The sequence below is a fragment of the Telmatherina bonti genome (assembly GCF_933228915.1).
Source record: "Telmatherina bonti genome assembly, chromosome: 8".
In the NCBI taxonomy this organism is placed as follows: domain Eukaryota; kingdom Metazoa; phylum Chordata; class Actinopteri; order Atheriniformes; family Telmatherinidae; genus Telmatherina; species Telmatherina bonti.
Window position 1 is genome coordinate 12,175,237 of NC_136626.1, and position 23,864 is coordinate 12,199,100.

Here is a 23,864-nt window from a genome sequence, read left to right on the forward strand (position 1 = left end):
CCGAGGAGCAGCCAATCACATCGCTGATCAGCAGGCCACAGCAAGATGGAGACAACAGGGGGTGTCTTAAACGTTTTCAGGTGTTTGTTTCTTCATGTCAACAACCGGGACTCACTCTTACTTTTGTAACAGAAGTAAGTGGCTTTAGATTAATTATTCATTGAAATAGAACAAAGCAGGTGACAAAAAAAAGAGAAAAGTGAAGGATAAATGTTTTTACAACACACACCCCGATGCTGTGTACGAGAACAGCATCATATCATCATCCACAGGACTGGACTATAATATAACTGGTCCAAGCTAAATCCCTGTCAGAAACAGCCCACTGTGTCCAGTGTGTGTCACATCCACTCAACCCTAACCCACTCCACACGCTGCTTTTACAGCCAAAACAACCCCTGCATCGTCTTACTTTATATAAAATCATCCAAGTCAGTTCAAGATGAGAAAATTATATTTAGTCATAATATTTTACAAGTTTTCCAAGTTGAGGTTGTGGTTTTAGTGAATGCTAACTCCTCTGATTTACAAGCAACTCTTATTTACAAATAGACATACTACATGAGCAACAACGAGAAGCCGCGACAAAATTTTGTTGCACTTATTTTCAAATTGATTCAAAACATCTATTAATTTGCTGAAGTTTTTGGCTTTTTTTTTAACAAAAAGTGAAAACAGGAATAAGTTGTGTGAATTCCCCCTTTGAGCCCCAGTCCTTTCCTACCTGGCCTCCGGCTGCGGAGGCGGAGCCTTGAAGTGTACATAGGTGATAAAGTTCACCCGTGACAAACTGGGCAGGAGCAGGCCTCATGTGGACGCCTTAAATCCTCATTCGTTAAAAGCACTATTGTCTGTTCCTGCGAGGAAACAGTGGAACAAGCCTCTCTGTTGAATGCTGATTTGTCCCTGAGTTGATCATCATAGCTGGAGTCACGGAGATGTCAGGATAACAGTGAGTCTACTATTCCAGCAGTGATATTCAGCAGTCACAGAAAGAGTCACGCAGGTCTGCTGACGTCAGTCGTAGTTTCATGGCTGCTGCTGCTGCAACGCTGATCGACCAGCTTGCAGGCCTGCAGTCATTCTCAGCCCAACGCTCCACTCTTTGCAGTTTTGATTCCAGTAAATGACATCGTGGAGCAAGAAGGATGCTGTGAAAAGGGCTGCATTAGTGGATGCAGCGGGATTATAGCGGAGATGAGTTTGTTGTAGGTTCTGAAAGGAGTGACTCTAGGTGCTCGATGTAGTTCAGCGGCTTGAGGCGTCAGCTGTGGATTGGAAATGATCTGGGAACGAGTCCAGGAAACAGTCATTGTTGCATCAATATTATAACCCCGTCATTGTGTCGAGAATAAGCGGGTGACAGAAAAGAGACATATCCTCGAATAATGACGAAATGGAGAATTCTTCAGATTTTTTCCTGTTCAAAGAAAAGAAACATTTAGAGAGGAAGAGATGTATGACATCAGACGGCGACAGCTGCTGGGCGCAAAACATCTGGGACAGGCGACAGAGTCAACAAGAAAGAGAACAGCATCAGGAGTGGAAAGGCCCTTTCCAAACACTGTAGCTGTCCACTGTTAGTGATATCATCATCAGACAGCGCCCAGCAGATTGGAACGTCGCCTCGTGGAGAATAGATGGACATTTTTCTAGAAGAACGCTCTGCTTGTTTCTAAGAGGCGGGTTGTGTAGCTTCTGTTTGATTCATGTATGATGAGGCAGTAGTCGTCCAAGTCGTCTTTGTAAGGTTGATAAGTTTAATAAATGAAGAAATCCAGTACCAGTGTGTTTGTGAGTCACTTATCGCCACGTTTTTGCTAAGTAACTACCAAGTTAGCTTACCACCCACACACAACCCGTTCCCATTATAAACTGTACCAACTGGGAAAGGGATCAAAGGCCAGTGGCTAAAAGTCAGAGCAGATTAAAAGGAACCATTCATATATTTTAACAGAACCAATCATTTACAACCACCTGTTTGTTTTTTTACTTCATACTGTTTTAACTGTTTAGGGACACATAAGGAAATCCCTAACACACGCTGAAGGTTAAGGTAAAAGTCAACAACTGGATCTTCTGCCAGTTAACATCTAACAGTAAATTACCCAGTTTACGGTCTATTACTTGAGCTGGAAATGAACGACTCAATAACTAACTTTGCTTTTAATTCTGTTAATTTGTCATATTTGGTTTCTATCAGAAAATCTAGGCAACATCTAGGCAAGTCCGATTTCCTTACAGAGACCAAATGCTTACAGAAATTCTGCATAAGCATCACCACCCCACGTCATATCCAGCTGCTTAGGGGACTCCCGAAAAATGAAGGATTACGAGCCAGTTTATTGGATAAATGTTACTGACGGAGGATGCTGTGAGGAATTCAGTGACGAAAGCAGCAACCTGTCAGCACACGCGTGTCACAGGGATGTGGAGAACATGCCTGACAAGCTTAAATCAAGCAGACGGAGCAGGAGGGACACAGAGGGAGGAATTCATCAGCATCGCCAGAACAGGTGAGCAAAGTCGAAAAGGCAGCCGAGGCGTAATGAGGCTGCCCGTACCGTCACCTGATACTCAGAGCTGACTCATCTTCATGGTGAGCATGACTTTGGCGCCATGTCAGGGCTAACATGACTCCCTTTTCACATTATGTCGCAACTCGCTGGCAGCGTTGACTTTTGACCTCATGCTTAGAGAGAGAGCTGTCTGTCACGTCGCGCTGTGTTGACAAGACCTGAGGCACACGGGGCTGAGGAACCTGCTGTGACGCCACCAAAGGTCAGCTGTTACATCTGAGCTGCTGCAAGGGACGGGCTGCACGCAGAAAGCCCAAAAACTCAAGTCATACCTGCACAGAAGATCTGCTTTTTCTTTATGAACTCCATTCAGATCTCAGTGATAGACTCCAAGGGTCTTGCCACATTTGTAGATCAGCTCTACACAAAATAAAGTACCACTTTCAGACCCTGGAACTGCTTTGTTAGGTTTGGCTTATTCTCATGAGTATAGATCCAAGTTTACCTGAAAAAAACCAGCAGGCAACAATCTTTTCCCATATATAAGCATTACATATAAATGTAGAAGCTGTAAAAAAAAATAAAAAAAAAATTAAAAAAATTCGCAACCTTTTATAACATGAAAATAAAGGATTTGATCTTTGTGGAAAAACAAGGAGTAAACTAATAAACAAATCTTCACTGAATCACACACTGTATCGGCAGAAAGGAGCATAATGCTGCACAAACACAAGACATTTCAGCATGACTGTCACCGACATGCTAAGACCCAACATCTCTGACCTCAGCAGCTAAGACCCGTCTGCCACCACCTGCACGAAACCTCACGGCAGAGCTCGAATTCGCTGCATCATATGAAGCTACGCAGGACACACACACTGTTAACACAGACAAAGACTTCAAACTGTGCCTCCAGAAACCTTTCTAATGGAAATATATATTCAAGTAAACAGCAAGTAGCAACATTGCAAATATTATTCCTGCAAACATGAGCTTCCTCTCACTTTATGAGTCAGACTCTAGGACGAATCCAGAACCGATGGTGGGAGGGGAAACTGATCCAGAGTCTTCATTAGACTTCATCATATTCATCATCTTCACTCAGGATGTAGGTCTACTGCTGGAAAACAGAATAACTCACATAATGAACAAAAATTACCTAATTAATCTAAACCTCAACCAGAACTGAATCCCAGGTCACAATATATTATAATATTAATGTATTAAATTTATATGGCTAGTTTTCAAAGAGTTCCAAGTGCTTTACAGTGGATCCATTATTCATTTGCTCCACATTCACACATGCCGTGGTAAGCAACACGTGTAGCCGCAGCTTCCCCAGCGCAGGCTCACGGAAACATGGCTGCCAATCCACACCAACACTTCTCAGCCCAGCACTTCACACACATTGAACCGCAGCAGTGCCAACAGTGAAGGCAAGGAGGGTGACGTGTTTTGCTCAAGGAAATTCAGACAGATTTACATTCTGAACTAAATTTAAATGAATATCAGAGAGAAAACTGACTGAGGGAAATGAATTCACTTCATTGATGAAGATTTACTTTGAAAGTGAAAAAAGACAAAAAAACAAAACAAAACACACACAACCACAAAAAAAAAAACCCCCAGCTAATCTCTAAATAGTCATTTATTGTTGTTATTAAAAGACTAAATAAACTCCTGCAAAATCATTTTTTTCTGATTAAAGAGTTATTATTTCAAAAGCAGTGTGTGAAAATGCTCCGAGTACAAATATCTACCTTCTTTTAACAAACACTACAACAAACCAAGATGAGAAAACCTAGAAGCCCTCAGAGAGCGCAGACCTCCGCCAACTCATAAGGTCACTCGCCTGAGAGAGACCCCGAAGGCCCACCTAGTTACCAACCCCATGCCAACACCCATATGTATACTTCCACTAATATCATGATCTGTTTCCAACAGTATAGATGTCCTGTCGTATTTAGAATAATCAACCCTGGAAACACACCTTTAGACAGCAAGACGAAGGAAATGGTTACAACAGTCTTGACATTTTTACTGAGATTAGCATTTTTTGGCCGTTTGGGCAAGGCTGGATTATCCAATGGGCATTGTGGGCACAGGCCCAGGGGCCCACGTCCACTTGGGGCCCATGTGGGTCCCACATAGGGCATATACCAGCAGTTTGGACATGAAACAAAATGTTCATAAAAACCAGATAGTTACACCACAGTGTCTGGTGTATTGCTATTGGCTGAGAGATGTTAGAAATGCCTTTACAGTGTATCATTCACAATTTTTACAATGTTGCGGTGGGGAAGGGGGCCCCCGGAAAACTCTGGGCCCAGGGGCCTGTGCACTTTTAATCTGGCCCTGAGTCTGGGTTATCATTTAGTGTGTTTTAACATCCATCATGATGTCAGCTTGTGCTTTTTATTTTGTCAATGATTCTGAGCGTTATCTGTTGACCTAGAAGCTGCATTAGCAAAGTTATCCTGATCTCCTAATAGTGGAAATCCCCCCCGAAATCCTAATCACTTCTTCCTTATTAAATTTCCAGTAAATTTAATTAAAACCTGTCACTTAAGTTATGTTGCTAACAGACAGACAGACAGACAGACACAACCTTGCATTGGTTCGGTTAAAACAATCAACTGGAAAACTGGGGAAAAAACTAATTCTCAGTATCATTTTTTCACATTTTGTTTTTTTTAATGTAACCTACTTAAATAGTGAATTTATATGTAGTTTGTAAGGAAGGCAGGCTTTAGTTACATTTAGATTTTAGTTAATCATAAATCAACAAATTTGGACTGTTGGTCGAACAAAGCAAAACCCTCTTGAAGCATGATAAACCAAACATTAATTAATGTATTAATCAAATAAACCAATATCCAGTGCATGAATTTTGCTCTCCAGTCAAGTTAAGCACACACATGAAAGGGTTAGGGGCCAGTATGGTGATTATATTTCTGCCAATAACAGGAAACAAATATGACCGAAAAGGTCTTGGTCATGGGGAAAATATAACGGGCCAGGACAGCCAAGGAAAACAGAAGTAATGTAATGAGTATCTGTCTCATATATAATAATTAGGTTATGTCAATAATTCCTCTTTTCCTACACACAGTCAACGCCACCTTTAAAGTGAAGTTCTACAAGCACCAAGGGCAGTGGTGGAGACTGTATATGTCCCAAGTTATCCAGAAATTACAATGCAATGAGCACTTAACCTCTTCCTGCAACGTTTTCACTGAGTCATTACACACATGTGGTTGATCCATCAGAACTATAAACACGTCCACCTCAGCATTCATTTACAATCTGCCTCTGAAGATTTTTCTTTTATTGGTGGGTTGACATTATAAAGTTGCTTTGATGCCCCTCCTCGCTGATGTCATCATTACTTTCTAGAAAGGTCCGCTGCAGACTGAGTATTTCCTTCTGGGACTCTTAAGGAGGCAGACACTTTCAGGTACATTCACGAGGTTGGAATGTGGTCTGGAGGATGAGGGAACTATATTTCCAGTCTACCACCACATGCTTTTAATACTGCTACAACCTGCTTTACAACTTGTTGAGGTTTAAAACAGTCGGCGGAAAGATTCTTTCAACAAAGACCTAGTTTAAAATCAGATCTGTGGACAATCAAGTTGCTGAATATGTGAATTACCTTCAGTTTTAGTGCATCAGGTGGACATCTTGTCAGCAACTTTGTTCAGACTACAGCTGAGCAAAGCCATTAGCTGGACAGAGAAAAACGCTCCAGAGTTGCAGCTGGTCAGCGAATAGATATTTCAAATTATGAAGTAGCTCACGTTGCATGAAAACTATAAAACACACACTCACTGATTCACGTCACTCCATGTGATTCACCGTTACATTAACAAAGCAGCTGTTACCGTAGTGATTCATGCCGTCTGAGTTCAGCTGCTTCCCACTATTACTGCTTCAGACAGATCAATAACTCTGAATGCAGTTGTTATTTAGACATCATGGATTAAATAGATCTTAAAAAGTTAAGATTGTTTCATTCAGTTTACCTGAGCTCTACAAAATCTGCCAATAAAGAACGGCAGGAATAAAGCTAAACCAGGTGGCAAAAGGTTCATTCACTCCTGTTCTGACTAATGAATCCTGTCGGGTTTATTATACTAAACTGAAGAAAAATGCACCAAAAAAGCGGCATAAGGATGTTGATTTTTAGGCGATGAAGTCAAAGTAAGTTGAGGTCGCTTTAAACTCTGAGACTACAGGCCTAAAGGAAAGAAAAATCAAACTGAATGACAGGGATGTTTGGAGGAGATATATAAGCCAGATTGCTATAAAGGTCATTTTTATAAATACTGGCAGAAATATTTAAAAAATAAAAAAGGACTTTCCAGCCGCACCTGCTGCGAGAATCAGTACAAGACGAGTGCAAAACCAGTCGAGTAATTCTGTATGAATCCTGTAGTTGTAGAGGAATACACACAATATAAACGGCATTCATTTTATAATAAGATAAGTTTTTTCCATCAACGTGAAAAAAAGCCTAAATATCAGTAGCAAAAACTAACAAGGTAGTGAATACTTATCTGACTTTTAAAATGAACAAAATCAAAACAGTAACTTTATATGTTAATGTTATTTGATTGGACTGCCACAAGCAGAGAGAACTGCTGGAAGAAACACAGTAGGTGTTAAATGTTTTTGTTTTGTCAAACAAGCCGATTTTAACAAAGTTACTCCAACATGATCCCATCAGAAGTCTTTGAATTACAGTTTGTGAATTTAAGATAGGATTGTGTAAAGAGTTGTGCAACAACATCTGGATTAAAGCCACATCCGTCCTACCGCCTGCGTTTCTGAACGATGTCAATGGGCCGGTTGACGGCGCACGGCGACCCACAGATATTCCCGCTCCGCACTTTGAAGCAGCGATCCTGAACCGAAGGGGTCAGATACACACAGTTATTTGGTAGACTCATGTCTGTGGCAGAGTGTGTGTGTTTGTCTCCCTTCTGCTTTAGCTTCCACTAATTATCCTCTTCCTCCATGGGGCACTCCTCTGCTCCTCGGCTCCTGTAGGCTCGCTCCTCTCCCTTCGCACTGCAACATGTTTCCACTGACGCGCAGACAGATGGAGGAAAGTCCTCCGCAGCGTGTTTCAGCAGCATGACTCCAGCCAACGTGGGGAGAGAGGGGGGCAGGGGGGACGGGACGAGAGCGAAAAGGGATCAAAGCCTGGTGGGTTTTAAAGAGTCATTTCCTCAGCAGCATGCTGCAGTTTTATGTGGTGGAAAAAAGAGGAGCTACATGCGAGCAGAAGGAGTTAGTCTCATATCCACATGGAGGAGTTTAAAGCTGAACTCTCCCTCCTCTTTGGAGGGGAACTCCTCCTTCCCTCTGTCTCTGTCTGTCTCCTCCTTCCAGCGTTAAAAAAAAAAACAAAACATGTGCATGTACAGTATGCATGACAGACGGGGGGGGGGGGTTTGCATATCCACAGGGTGTAGTAATTGTGTGGTACAGCGTACATGTCAAGTTCTGGTGATACTTTAACAACCTGGAAACCTGAATAACACACAGTCCTCACTGAAAATTTCCTTTATGTTCCATTAATGAAATTATGAACTATTTTGGCCGAGTATCTGTTTTCATGCCCGAGCGAAACTTCATCACTTTCCTGTTGGTGTGTTTTTGTGTTCCTTTCTTTCAAAGATGTTAAATCTAGTTACTTACATGAATCTAAATTCAAACATGTTGTCGTCAGAGCTCAGCACACTTTCACCTGCGGGACCAAGTGTGGTTGTGTAATTCCACATGAGAGGAGAACCAGACAGTTTCCCCTCATGGACCGATGGACATACTGGACCTGATGATGTCACTGGGCTCGACGGCTGTCGACATCGCAAGCAAATATTTGTCTTTAGAGACGCTGGGGAGAAAGTGTGAGTGGGACGTGTGGACAGGCGCATGGAGGAGGAGGTGAGGGGAAGGAGGCTTTATAATGTGGAACATGTTTTATTTTTAATAATGACTGTGAGGAATAAAGCAGACGTGTTGATGCGGTAATGAAGAGCCAGCATGATCAGATGTTTTAAGTCGGATTTTCTGCTGTTCTCTAAACCTGAACCAGCCTCCAAAGTTTTCAGGCTAATTTGTATGGCTTGTAATTCTTTTTTTTTACAAACTTACATAAGATTCTGATTTAATTTATCCAGGCTCAATTTCCTTTTAAGTTCATTGCGTTTTTATTTATTTTCATGTCGACTGGGTGCTACCAGTTAGTTCTATAGTCAGACTCCTTCATGTCCGCCGTAAACAAGGGCGAATGTCAGAACCGGTGCTACACTGATGCCTCAGTTGTTCATAAATATGAAAAAACATAAAGCAGTCAGCCAACATGTTCCCAGAGACAAAACCAGTTCACTTTCCGTCATTCCAGCTTGTTAAACTGTTACACTGAACTGGTCTGTGTTCTTTGTGACTGTATTCATAACTGGCCTCTGTCTGACTGTCTGTGCAACTCCCCAAACCAGAACAGTCTGCTGTCACATCTGCAGCCATGTAAAAATGACTTTGAAGCAGCGACTTTGATGAATTTCTTTTAAAGAGTGTGGAAATAAACCTGCCTGAGCATCTCTAGCAGATGGTGTGGGTGTGTAAATCTCAAACTAAGTGTTTTTTATCACACTGCTGTTTCAAATTTCACCCATTTCACTGTTGTTATGTGATTAATAATTATTGTTTTCATTTCGTATTCCTTGTATGACCTGTTGTTTTATCGTGTTATTTAGTTGCACATGAAACTGTTTTATTCTGTTGTTATTTTGGTGTACAGCACTTTGTTTCAACTCTGGTTGTTTTAAAGGGCTTTCTAAATAAAGTTGAGTAGAGTTAATGATTTCTTCTTTTCAAACATTTACTAAAAAACATTTGCTCTGTTTATTCTTGTCCAAAACAAACAGAAAAACACAGAGAAACATTTTTCTCTGGGCCTTTTTGCTAGAGTGAAAGCTAAAGGGTTAAAACCCAAAATAAGAATAATATATAGTCTAGAGATATCATTTACTCGACAGCAACTCCTCTTTTCTGGTCATTTTCAACATGAGTAAAACTCTGATTTCTGGTACCATAATTAAATATCTACAGTTAAACTGAACTAAAATGTCTTTTCTCCTTCCACCTATGCCGTCCACTGACCTAGCGCAACGTGTTTGTGAAACACGCTGGACCCCGAAACAGATGCCCGGACTGCAGATCTGCTGAGAACGAGGTATTTGTGAGGCCGCTGTGTAACCAAATCCACCAGCCAAATGACTTCTACAGTCCAGCTGGCTGCTGTCTCCCATGACAGCATTACTTCTGCTAATGAGAATAAGCTGTGAGGGAGGAGTGTTGAGAATGCGTCTGTCCAGGAGCATGAGAGTGTTTGCGTGTGTGTGTGCCAAGATTATACTAATGCAGGGTTTCATAGTCAAGTGTCAGATATCGCTCCAACTGATGCTGATAGGATGGAAGTTTAAAGCTACAGAGGAGGAAAAATACCACGCCATTAAGCAAAGAGTCATAATAAAACTGGAAAAGCTTGTTTCAATCGTCTGTAAAGTTGCCAGAAAGACATAAAACTGTTGAGATGTTTTCAGCATGTGATGCTGAGAGAAAAACGTCATAAGAGAGGTCTGCAAGAATGGAGTCAGATATACGATGGCTTCAGCCTGTGGTATAAACTGTATACAGAAACTCCTTGTTACACAGTCCAATGAGGAAGCCACGATGAAAAAAAGACACTTAAAACTAAGACTAACACTAAGAGAAAAGCTTTGGTCCATCTGGGGGAATATTTATGGACAGAGGACAGTAAAAGCAGAGTTCTCTGGAAATGCAGTGCAAGGGTTTCTGGAAAGATTGCAAAGCATCAAGAAGCCTTCAGATGATTACATGGATCACTCACATTCATTCATCTTAACAGACAATCATTATCTTAAGATACTCATGTTTATATAATATTGATTTATTAAAATATTCTTAATTCTGTGCAAATGGATGTGAGCTGAGAAAAAAGGTGCGTCGGTAATCTGGCACCACCTTGTGTGGAAACGTATGTGGTGACACTGATTTAATCTCATTCATGCATTCATTCATTATCTATACAGCTTAGTCCAGTTAAAGCTGGGGTAGGTGATGTTGGGGAGCTAGCAGGACATGAAAATAGCACCATGTCTTGGCTCCTCCCCCTCTGGTTTTGCTGCTTGATCCAAGGCTGTTTTCTTACCTCCGCCAAGGATGTTGTGTTTTTACTGGCGTTTTCAGGATAACTCAGAGAGTTATGGACGGATATTAATTAAATTTTCAGGAGTTGTTGGAAATGTGAGAAGGAAGAACATATCTAATTTTGGTGTTGATCCGGATCACTGTTTGGATCCAGGAATATTTTAAAGGCTGTGGCGGAGGTTCGCGCTCTCCGAATGCTTTTCTAGTTTGCGGCTTTTTCCCACCAACAATTTTCTCTTTCTTGGCTGTTTAGATGGAGGAGGCAAATAAACCGAGCCGGGTCGGGAAAATCCTTCCTGCATTTTCTCAGACATGAAGAAGCGTACGAAATATAAGAAATGAACAACTTCAATTCGGTCCGAACATTTTGATTGGTCAGACATTACAGTGGACTGAGGGGTGTAACTGTATTTCTTATTGTTTGTGATTTGAAAACGTAGACTACTATCAGGATAAGGAACCTATAAAAATGTATCTGAGCAAAATTACCTGCTATTGCTTTAAGTGTGAAATAATGCAAAGGAGAAATCCTAACATTTCACTGGGTAGGAGGATATTAAACTGCATAAATACCACAAAGTGTTTCTATCTGCAAACGCAGGCTGGAAGATTTTAACATTTGGTTTTAAAATAATCTCATGTAGGACTCAAGTCGTACACTCTACAAAGCTGTTTGACAGATTGTGCCATTTCAGAAAGTTTTTTAGATCATTTCATTGATCTTTTTACGAAACAAATTATCTTTGTTTGCCCAAGATAACTGGACAAAAGCACCTCAGCCGTTAGAACAACAACTGAATAAATGAGCAGCACGTCATCTTGATCGATGATGATCAATGATTTTGTCATCTTGTGATTTAGGGATTAATAAAGCATTTTTCATTTAACTTTAATTTCCATTTCATTTTTCATTTCATTTAGCAAATACAGTATGTGTTGCATTCAGTTTGAGTGAGTGGAGCTGACTGCCCAGCAGAGGCCACTCTGGGCCTGAAAACAGCCTCTGCACTCAGTGGAGAGGGAAAAGGAAAGTGGAAAATCAAACAGTCCGTATAGGACACCCACTTCCACAGCTGAGAACGTAAAATACAAGTTAAAGCGGCGGCTCCTTTATGTCCTGCGCTGGCTTCCTTCATACTGCCAATAAAGTTGTAAGAAAATAAAGCCAAGAGATGTTTTTTCTTTTCAGCAGCTAAAGCCACGTTACATGTCATGCCCAAACCTTTGGGAAAACAAACAAACAAATTAAAAAAATAAATAAATAAATAAAAAAAAAAAAAAAAAAAAAAAATTATAAATATATATATATATATATATATATATATATATATATATATATATATATATATATATATATATATATATATATATATATATATATATATATATATATATATATATATACACACATACATATACATATATATACACCACAATTAGTAAACATGACCTAAAAGCATGTACAACAGCTCTCTGGTGGAACAATCAATATGGATTTGGGGACGGGTGGTGATGGCAGGTTGTGGGGTGCGGGTGTTGGCGCGTGTGTTTGTATACACAAGAAACGAGGAACACGTGTCGCATTCACGTGTTTTGTGTAGCCAGGCTGGCGAGGGTGGGGAACTATTCTAGGCTTGCGTGTTGTATTTTAGGGGTCTGTTGTGGTATTGTTGACCGCCCCCTCCCTTGCCTGCCCTTCTACCTCCATTCTCTCCTGCTCTGCTCTGACTAAGCTGTGGCTGCACCGGGTGATGAGCTGGTCTGCTTCTGTTTGGTGAATCTGAAACTTTCAAGCCTGTGTCACACTTTTTTTTATTGTTACATTAATCTTTCTGAGAGGAAATAACTCTACATTTCCAACAAAATTTATTTGTTCAGATCAGCCAGTTTGATAGATGATTAACACTGCAGTTACAATGCGAGTAAAAGTAACAAAAATATCTGTTTCATTGCAAAACATATTTGAAATCTATCTGCGTTAGGTTGTGTGTATTAGTCTAACCCAACCACTGCACTAGCAGCAGTGTGGACAACTGGGTGGAACCCACTGATACAACCCAGTGGGTGTAAGTAGTAACAAAGCCAGGAACAAGCAAGATCGAGCAAGCAACAGCAGCCACAAAACACACCACAGCAGAATGTGAAGAAAGACATTCAAACATACATCAAGTCGGTACATGTGTAAGAAAACACTCACGCCCTTGCACACACACACACACACACACACAAGATGATGTGCTTTTGTCATCAGCATAACATGAGTCAGCTTTTCACCGTGACATCAGCAACAGAAGGTCTAACATGCAGCCTCAGAGGAACATGAGTTATTCACAAGCTGATGCACACACGCTTATTAAAATTTAAACTGGGCTGCTGGTGCATCTGCTGCTGGAACAGAAGCATCACCTGTGTTCATTCATCAACGTTTGTCTCACGGCCTTCGTCGTGCTGAAAAGCGGGTCTAAGTAACTCACAGCAAAGAAACAGGAAGTGTGTTGACTGAATGTTGCCACGAACAAAAGCAGCTTCCTCTAATTTGTTTGGTAAAATGCAAGCAAATAAAACATAAAAGCGCAGCTCTAGAGCCACATCTTCTAACGTGCCCCCCCAAAGCTGAACAACCCTGCAACAGGTCACTCCCTGCTTCTCTTTCCACTGTTCACTGACCTATTTGCTATGAAGTATAAGATAAAAATGTAAATTATAAGGCCTTGTCACTCTTTTAAAAATGTTCCAGTTCATGAACACACAATAAGAATATTTTTTATATTGGGCATCATTTATATATTATATATTCTAAAATGCACAAAACTAACATGCAGCTCTTTAAACCCTAAAACCTGCTAAAATTCCAGTAGCACAAAATCCCTTTTTCCCTGACAAACAGCAAACTATTAATACTTTAAAACATCATATCCTCCAGGAATTAGCCTGTGCATACACTGTTGCTGAGATGCGATGAAGAAAACAAGTGATCAAAGCAACTTATTTTTCACTTGATCCCCTTTTGCTCTTTGCTTTAAATATTCGTTTTAATATATGAGAGATAAATTAATATGCTGAGTCAATGATACTATTCATTTGAGTGCAAAAGAAAGTGAGATGACTATCACATTTAATCAGCAGAGAAATGAAATAAATGCTTGTTTTGGCTTTGGCTGCACAGTGAAAGTATCTCTGTAGGTCTGCTATTCCTGCCTGCAGCCTTTCTCAGCCGTTTGTGTGAGAAGCCCCTCTCATGAGTATCAGTGCTGAAAAGATGCAGGATGCAGAATTAAGGAACATACCCCAAGCACGAGTGCCTGCGACCGTGTCCGAAACCAGTACGGGCCCCTTTCTTTGGAAGTCGGAGGTCTTTGTTCATTGTGCTATGAGCTCTGGACTCATGAGACACGGATGTAAAGATAATAAAATCTGACGTCAGTCTCTTACGACAACTCTTGAATGTCACAACTCAGTTATTTCTCTCGCATGAACCACCTGGCGTTTCACAATTTTGACTCGTTGAAGTTTTGCTCTGAAGAAAAACTGAAACAAAAAGAAGAATCCAGGTCAAAGGCAAAATCAGACAGAGAACAGGCTTCATTTATCTGCAGTGCCTTGGGATGAAGGGAAAAATCGTTGAGGAATGCTTCACAGTTCATCCACAGGAGTGAGAGGCAAGCCCCGAAAAAGTAGCCAAGAGTGTGATATCTAACTAACCTCCAGGAGGAAGAAGCAGAAAAGCAGCTGCTATAAATGAAGACTCAGCTGCAATGACTCAGTCGTCTGTCCTCTCTTCATAGTTTCATGTTGTAAAATCAAAATATTCATACAAGCGGATGAAGGCATTCTTAAAAAGGTCTTTAGCAACGGAAATCCAAACTTCCTGGTAAAAATAAAAACATGAGACCTGGAGAGAAACCTTCAATCTTGCAAAGTTGCTTTTTTTTCCCCCTCCAACTCTCTGTCAGTCCCTCGCTCGCTCTGTTTGCAGAAAAAGGGGAAGAGTTGTGCTGTTGCTGATCACAGTGACACTGCAGGGTAGCGTCAGTGAGGATTGACCTCAGTCCCCCGAGGTCACTTTGGGCGCTGAGGACAACCCACCATGCGCTCAAAAGTCTGATTCCTGCAGAATCTCTAACAGCAAGACAAATCTCTTCCAGGTCCAAGCTGACTGCGATTCACTTCCTCGCTTTAGCAAACTAACAAGCCGTGGAGTGCTGACGCTCTCCCAGCCTTGTGAGACTTCTTCATTTAGACACTTACAGGGTTTTGGTGCATTGCAACTTGTTAAAGGAAGTAAAGTAACTCCACTAAAACATGTCTACTGGGTGTTTTTGTCTCGAGCTGAGCCATCGTTGACACGTGAGATCAACGTGCTGCCTGACCTGATACCCTCCTTCTGCAGCCCTGCAGCTACAAGATATTGTTAGAGTTATTGCTTGGCAGGGTAGGAAGAAAGTATGGGGGGTGGGGGGGGGGTAACAAAACAGAAAAACTTTTCAAACTCTAAATGAAAGCTATAGAAAAAAAAAACCCAGTATATAACCATAAAGAAAGCTTAACACACTTTACACACAGTAATAAAATAAACTCACTGCTTGCCCAGATACTTAACGTGCCACAATAATCAGTCGTGGTGCAAGAGAAGATTATATGTCAACAAGCTAATCAGTCAACAACTCGTTCCACGTCTGATCATGGCGTAATGTAAAATAATGAACTTAAAAGCGGGATGAAGAAAAGAGCCTTGTGTAACTGTTTCCACATGGGAGCAGACATCATTGTCAAGCCTATCATTTAAAAAGCCCCAAAGTCTGCATAAGGAGAAGGAAGGGTGCACGTAATTATAGGTCATATCTTCCTGCATGCACATATGCCACATGGGCATGTTTTAAGGGGGAGGACAGTGTCACGGATTGACTTTTTTTTTAATTAGCCTCAAGTGGCAATCAAAAAAACCACTTCAGTTTTATTTATTTATTTTTGCTTTTACACTCATTTCATGTTTTTAACCTGGAAGCTTGTCATATAAAACTGGTTTCACTTCACTTTCACTACTGTGGTTTCGGAAACTAATACACATTTGTTTATAGTGCTGTCATCAAGTCCTGGATGCAGTGTTGTATAAATATTTGATGGTGTGTAAGCTGCTGATTACTGCCTGGCGAGCTGTGTGAGGACCAGGAGTCGCACAAGAAAACTGTCCAATGAAAACTGGAAATCCACCGGGAAAAATATGACTACAAACTAAAGAGTCAACACAAAGAGTGCAAACACAATTTTCACAACCTTTCTACTCTCATTAACTTTTCACACATCAAATGACAAAAAGTCAGAGGCCATGAAATTGGATGGTGTTAAGGCTTACAGATGGCTGACTCAGAGGTGAGATTACACCCCTGCTACCAACATGCGCACGTCCTCCATCTGAAACCTGACTGCAGCTTCTCAGCAGCAACGTTTTAATGTGAAGACGGAGGTGAGCTTTCACTAATATAGAGCTGCTAAAATTATCTGCTTGAAATAAAGTCTAAAATATATGTTGACATTATTGTAAATCATTCATCTGTGATCTTGTCAAGATTGGCAGAACCTTAAAGTTGCAATAAGCAGAAATTCACTATTAAAAAATCCCTACGTGAAGACTTGGGAGTGTGATTTCATTTGGAATTTAGCATGACATCACACACCGTCACTCTGTTTATTAAGCTGGTCTGGCTGCACATTCAGATTCACTTAAATCAGCACCTTCTTCCTCATGAAGCCTTTCCCCATCAGTTGTTGGCAAAGAAAGGGACAGAACCCAGATTAACACCAGCCTTGTATTTCCAAAGCAGAGGCATTGGCGAGCAAGCTTCGTGAGAGCTTAAGGGGCTGGAAATGTGACTCGGAGCTGGTTGTTCTTCTCCTGGTCGGATAAGTAAGAACATTATGAATTACTTGCTTCCTTACTTGACACGTTCTACAAAATGTGGATGTTTTTTTGCTGAGTTTATTTGCACTTTGTAGATATTCGTTAGCAGAGAAGGCAAGTGGGGGTGGGGGGGCAGTGGTAAAAGGGGATGTGGCCCCTGACACTTTGTTTTGGTCTACAGGCAGTGCACAACAGCAAATTTTACTGTGACACAGTTCACTTTTTTCCCTGCATCATGTAAAAAAAAACAATTGTCAATGACAGAATTATTCTATATATCATCAATTTTGTTCAAACATATGCATCTAATCACTACTGAAATAAATGTTATGTTCTCTTTCCCTTCGAACGAGCTATTTATATCTACTTATTGGGGATCCATGTAAATGGCAGCTGTTTTATTTGTGCCATTATTTTTACAATTTTTACGGTCTCTCTGAATGGACAAACAAACTCTGTGTGAAGAGAGAACACTGAGCTTTAAAACAGCATTATTGGCTTCATTTGATAGGTTTTAAAGCACCATTTTGGATAATTTACCCTAAAAAAGCTACATAGAAGACAGCACACCGGATCAACTCAAATTAAAACATGTTTAGTCTGGAAGAATTTTCAACTTTATTATTGTAAGCAATGGCCACGGCTGACGGAAACGTTGCAGAAAGCATGCCAGCGACCTTTCAGACCATTACAGACACATTCATTCACATTCATACACCAGTTGATACTGGAGGCAGGGAGGGTGAAGCGTCTTGGCCAGGGACACAACTGCAGATTGACTGGGAAAGCAGAATTCAAACTACCAATCTTCCAGTCATTGGACTTCTTTCTACGTCGTTTTCATTCATTCATTCATTTTCCGAACCGCTTATTCCAATTCAGGGTCGCGGGGAAGCTGGAGCCTATCCCAGCTGGCTTTGGGCGACAGGCAGGGTACACCCTGGACAGCTCGCCAGTCCATCGCAGGGCCACACAGAGAGACGAACAACCACACTCATGCTCACACTCACTCCTAGGGGCAATTTAGAGTGACCAATTAACCTATCATGCATGTGTTTGGATGGTGGGAGGAAGCCGGAGTACCCAGAGAGAACCCACGCATACACGGGGAGAACATGCAAACTCCACACAGAAAGGCCACTGACCAAACCAGCCAAGGATTGAACCAGTGACCTTCTTGCTGTGAGGCCACAGTGCTAACCACTGCGCCACCGTGCAGCCTCTACGTCGTTTTAGCATTTGAAATCTTAAACAGTGTAACTTTAAACCGATAAAAATTGCATGTAATTCAACGCTATGCAGATGACACAGATCTATTTTTCTATAAAACCAAATGAAAAAATGGCTGAAATGACAAGTTTTTTTTTTGCTGTTTGCTTTTCTTATTCTTTTCTTCAGAGCCGAAACAACTCAGTAACGTCTTATTTTACAACCTGGTTTATTCTGGAGGGAATTACTTTCATTTACATTAGTAACCTTGGAGTTATTTTTGAACAAACTATATCCATTAACTCCTACATAAAAACTTTACCTTTTTCACCTGCACAATATCACCAAACCCAACAATGATGTTTCTCCTGCTGTAGCTTCTTTTCACTTGGCTTCTTGTGAAATTCCAGATTAAAACTCTTCTCCTGCCACTTAAAGCTCCTGATAACCAAACTCCTCTGTATCTCAAAGGCTTAATGTTATCCTTGCAGAGCACTTCACTTCCAGATGGCAGGTTTACTTTCTATTCTGGAGTTTCCAAAAGTAGAACAAGAGTCAAAGCTTTCAGCTATCAGGCCTCTGTCTCATGGAACAAGCTCCCAGTTTTAGTTCAAGAGTCAGAGACCCTCTCAAGGTTAAAGAGACTTTCCTTTCTGATAAAAAAAAAGTTTAGTAGAGTCTATTTAGTATTTGATCAGGTGACACCAAACATGCCTGAGTTATGTTGCTGTGAGCGATGCAGGGAACTTCCCAACATTGTTTCCGCTTCTCTTCTACTCTCTTTTCTCTCCATGTTTTGGTTGGTCATTGCTGGACAGCATCAACTTTATCATGTGTTTCCATTACATCTAGAACTGTGCAAAAACTAAATATTGGGATAAAAATCGGATAAAAAAAAAAGAAAAGTCAAATGTCACTAAAAAGTTTTTACGCTCTCATAAGGTGGTTTTTCAGGCGTTTCGATGTAGAAATATATTGCAAAAGTGTCATGGAAACAGATTCTTTGCATTGACGTGTCCCCGGACGTGATGCGGGGGGCCATGACCAGTTTATGTCTGGTAAAGACGACACAGTGAGGAACAAACAACAGCGAATTTCCGAGTTTTAGAAAAGAAAATGAGGAAGAAAAGCTTCGGAAAGCCGTAGCAACATCTCCACAGCAAATAGAAAACTGCTACGTGGCTAACTTGCATGAGCCACAATTTTCCTCTCGTCTCGTAAACTCTCGTTTTACGAGACGAGAGGAAAATGTCCTAAACACTATCCAATGGGAACACCAGCAAATCGCAATTGTTGTTTGTCGAAACTTACAAATATCGCTTTTATTTTGCAAAACAATGTAATGGAAACTCAGCTGCTGTCATGTCATGAACTCCATGTACCTGTTCTGCAGGTACCAGCTCCACCAACCTGCTGTCATGCCCTCCCTTCCTGGCTCCACTAGCCCCTAAACTGAGCGACAGTTTGTCCTCTCTCTCCAACCAACTCCACCTGGTCAACCTGATTTACACACACCTGCCCACAATCACCACCATCTCCTTTAAAAGCAGCTCCCTCCTCCACAGCAGCCACCGGTCTGTTGTCGTATCCTGTTCATGATTCCCTCCAGAACCTTTTCATTAAAAATGCTTTTTGGATCGTTTGAACTTTTGCAGCGCGAGTCCTTCTCTAAAACCATGACACCTGCCTGCTTTTTAATCATGTGTTTTTATTTCATCCTAACTGGTCGATAGTCACGCCCCCTTATTGTAAAAATGTTTTTTTCCTATCTAATGCTGCCAATCTGCAGGATTTTTTTAAACAGTTGTCCATTATGTCATTCAGCCTGAGATGCTTTCTGATCTGTACTTTTTATGTTAAGTTAAAACCTGAACCGAAAAGCCTATTCTTAGTCATTCATAATAACCAGTCATTAAAGGACAGTTTAACAGGCATTAATGACACATAAGTAGAAATACATAAAAGGAAACATGAATATAAATCAGTCACATTTATTTCCTTTTTTTTTTTTTTCTAAATTTGCTAACAGTAAAGGAGCTGAACTGCTGGCAGTGCAGACAGATCATAGCTGAGGTTGGGGAAAATTGTGAAGCACCACCTGCTAAAGCCACCATAACCACTTCTCTAAGTGCTTTGTTACTTCTGCAAAATAAAAACAGGATGCTTAATAGATGATTATCTTCCAAATGTGGTTTAGATCTGTTTGTCAGATGTAATCTCAATCGTTCAGTTGTGTTCAGGGCCCTTTAAGGTTTGGTAACTGAAACTGTTACTACACAATCATTTTTTCCAGGCAAGTCTATTCCAGTTTTTTTTTGTTTTTTTTTGTATTTAGTTTGGCTCTCATTCTTTCAAACCTGAGCCTTGCTGGAGCTTAAAAGTTGCTCTCTGAATTTATGACACTTTACCATTAATTTAAACAACCTCTGTATTGTTCTTTTTGTTTTTACAAAACAGAAAAATCAAATGTGTACAGACCTTAAGAAAATGTTACACTGAAAACCGAATCTTAATTTGCACTTTGACTTCAGTTTATTTGTTTTTATTGTTAACTTTTTCTTAACTTAATGCTGGTACAGGTCTGACTGTCTTTCTGCTTGAGGCCAGAATGGGTGACAACAGAGTCACTGGTGATGTTAAGGCAAACATCAGATTTACAAGCAGTTTTCTCCACATAGTTGCAGGCAGACAGAAAGGGCAGCTCGACACTCAGGAGGCTTGGAGACAGCAAAGGGAGGAGGGAGCCAAGACACTCAGGTTTCATGCTTATCTGGTGACAGGGGGTTTAATTTGACATGTAATGAAATGCTAGAAAGTGTGACAGGAGATTTGTAAACATCATGATATGAATTCAGCCTGACAAAACAGTTTGATTAAAAGTATTTTGCAGACAGTACCGATCTTATTCTGCTCCATTTGAATGCTAATGACACAATAGTGGACTGATTTTACTCTAAACACACTCTGGGATATTCGGTTTACTTAAATAGCTTCCATGCAGCTGTGCATTAGCTTGGCATGGTAATTCTTTTCATCACTTCTAAATGAAACATCTTTGTTGAACAGACTTAACCCTTTAGGAGCTGGAGTGTTGAAAGCATTTAAGGTGGACTATAAATGAGAAAAAAATTGATTTTGAACCAGGTAAAATCACTTAACTAATCTCATTTTGTTGCATCACAGTTAGGCAGTCGCATGAAAGTGGTGTAATCGGTCATTCTGGAGACGTATCCTGATGCTTGTAAGAGTTTTAATTTAATTGGATTGATAAAAAAAGTGTGGCTTTAAGCTTATGATCAATGGGCATGACACACGTCATCAATCTATAATAATAATATTCTTCTGTGAGGGAAGCTGTTTGTAACACAGTCAATAAAAAGGACCGAAATCCAGGACCAACAATACAGCTGCAGACAGCCGGGAACTGCATGACAGAGTCCTCCCTCTGCTCCTGGCAGAGTATTTAATAAGTAAAATGTCTAAAGAGAACATCACAAAAAAAAGCTGCTACTTTTCATCAGTTAATCTTGTTAATATCAAACAACCAGTCAGAGCAACATTTAGGCTAATCTGACACTAATGCAACACTGTCGCGGAAAAAGCAACAAAATTTAGGCTTTTTCATTCATTTTTCTTTAAATATTTTCATAATTGCTTTTCAATGTCTCTGTGCTACTTTTTTTGCTCACTTTCACCTTCATAGCAATACAATTTAGCTTTCAGTGCTCAGAAGACATTCTTCTTGTTCTGATAATAATAATAATAATAATAATAATAATAATAATAATAATAATAATAATAATAATAAATAACAATGTGTCCAAAAAAAAAAAATCATGTGAAACACTTATGTCTTTGTTCTGAACATATGGCTTCAGCTTGTGTTATTCTGCGTAAAACAGACACAAGCTGCATGTTTCCAGTCATGAGGGATAAGAAAAATAAGTGCAACATTTAGTACCAGTCTTGTGTTTACAGCTTCGCCTCTGCAAAGCAGAAACCTGAGGTCAGAGACAAGCAGTCCATCTGCTGCTACAAGAACCTTTCTCATCACTATTTGACCTGCTGCTGAACACCTTAGGCTCAAAACAAGACCCTCTTTTTTATTGCAAGAACAATGAGGTCCTTTGAGATGACGCCGTACCCGACGTCAACAAAATCCTGATTTCCCAGAGTTACCTTCTCATCAGACAATGGGGCTTTTTGCGAAAGCCGTCCCATGACACACATTCTGATGACGTGAAAAAGCAGCTTCTGTTATAATGAAACAAACACCATTACCTATCACGTTCTAAACAAATGCATGTTTTCGACTGGACTCAGGTTCAGCGGGGCCGCAGTGTCACAAGGAACATGAAGATGACTCCTGAAACTTTATCGCCATCCCATTCTCGTCAACTTCTCCAGACAAAGTCCTAAATGTGTGACATTCAAATCAAAGGCTTCAGATCACAAACGCTACCTGGGTGTGTGAGCCAAGGTGAAGCGGCGCTGCAGAGCGATGCTGCGGTTCATGAGAAGCTTGCGGTACAGCATCGGAGAGTGCCTGGGGGAGTTCCGAGGAGAGTCACAGGGGGATCCGCAGGGTGAGACAGACGGTGACTGCGGCTTCTGTTTGATGGGCTGAGTGCTGCTAAGTGGGAAGGAACCTGCCTCCCCTGAGCTTTCCCACAGGGCTTCACTCATGCTGCTGAGTAAGGGGGTTTCACTGCAACAAATAAAATCTTCTTATGCTGATTTCTTGTCCAGCAGTCTTATTCCTGACAGGTAGTCCAAGTCATCCATCTCAGAGCCGCAGTTCTCATCTAACGTGACTTTCTTGCGATAAGATTCACACTCGCACACTTGTGAGTCTCTAAATAATTCAGGTCTACTTTTACCTCACAATATGACAATCTTCATCACCTTTCACCACACGAATTTCTACGAGCCCCGTTGATGGACACGGACATGAGTGCAGGACTGAGCCCTCCCCTCAGAAGTAAGCTGTGTTTACACAGCACTGAGCTCTGCCTAAATATGGCCAGGCCTGAATTATAGTGTTGTTAGCTCATGCTCATGAGTGAGCTAGCTGTGTGCGGCAGTCCCTTGACGCAGAAGCGAGGTGGCAACCAGAAAGCACACCGGTTTACATCTGTTTCCTTCGACAACTCATCAGCGCAGAAACATTAACCACTGATTGTAGCTCCTCTTGTGTCGACAAATGCCAGGGCTGTGCTGCACTGAGAGGCCACAGCCAGGACAGACTTTCACTTCGCTGGTCACTGAGGCCCCACTCTTGTCTAAAAACAGAGCCTGCTTGAGATAACAGATAAAAGCAATCCTGGATATGTCACTTTAACTTTTACTGTTATCTCCAGTGAATAGTGCTTTCCCAGTGAGCCGGAGTGCTGATGGAAAAAAGTCATTTCATCTTTGACCCACTGGCAGTCAGTGACCCAAACCTCCTGTACCCGAAACACAACCTTGTAAATTCAGCCAAAACACACAAACTGACGTCCTAAATCTGCTTGTGCCTAAACACTCCAATGATAAGCAGAACCTTGGAAGTAAATGCTGCATGGACCTTCCAGATTCAGTCAATACCTTTACATGCTGCTATCAAGGAACAGTGAAAGTAAAATTCACTTAACTTTTCATTTCAGACACCCAGAGATTTAAAAAGAAAAAAAAAGAAAAGAAAAGAAAGTTGCTGCCAGCCAGCTGTGTTTTGGGACTGCGTGACAGCAGTGTGTGTCCTGATACTTATCACTGATGTGCTTAAATCGGTAGCAGACAAAAGCAAACTTGAGACGGGACTGTTGTGACTACAAATGCGATCGCATACTTTTGCAGAATCGCTGTTTTGGCAACCTCACCACCCCCACATCAGACATTTTCAGCAGTTTTATCCTGCATACACTGTTTCCTTTAACCTTCTTTTGAAGAGACTTTTGTACCAGTAAAATGTTTCCTGCCGTGTTGCCGTTGCAACACATTTATCAGAGATTGGCTGT

The 23,864-nt window shown here is 40.9% G+C and overlaps 1 protein-coding gene and 1 long non-coding RNA gene across 2 annotated transcripts in view; one reads left to right on the plus strand and one right to left on the minus strand.

The window, feature by feature from the left end:
* pde4cb (phosphodiesterase 4C, cAMP-specific b) overlaps positions 1 to 22,554 on the minus strand; it is a gene marked incomplete at its 5' end in the record, with an annotated part of 45,488 nt that extends 22,934 nt beyond the window's left edge. The window contains 1 exon segment of the mRNA XM_079245368.1: positions 22,331 to 22,554. Coding sequence (XP_079101494.1) covers positions 22,331 to 22,554 — 224 coding nt within the window.
* Positions 8,427 to 22,461, plus strand: LOC306759231. Its single transcript, XR_013771417.1, has 3 exons — positions 8,427 to 8,471; positions 9,694 to 9,762; positions 22,192 to 22,461. It is a non-coding gene; the product is annotated as an uncharacterized lncRNA (long non-coding RNA).
* Positions 22,555 to 23,864: the final 1,310 nt, after the last annotated feature.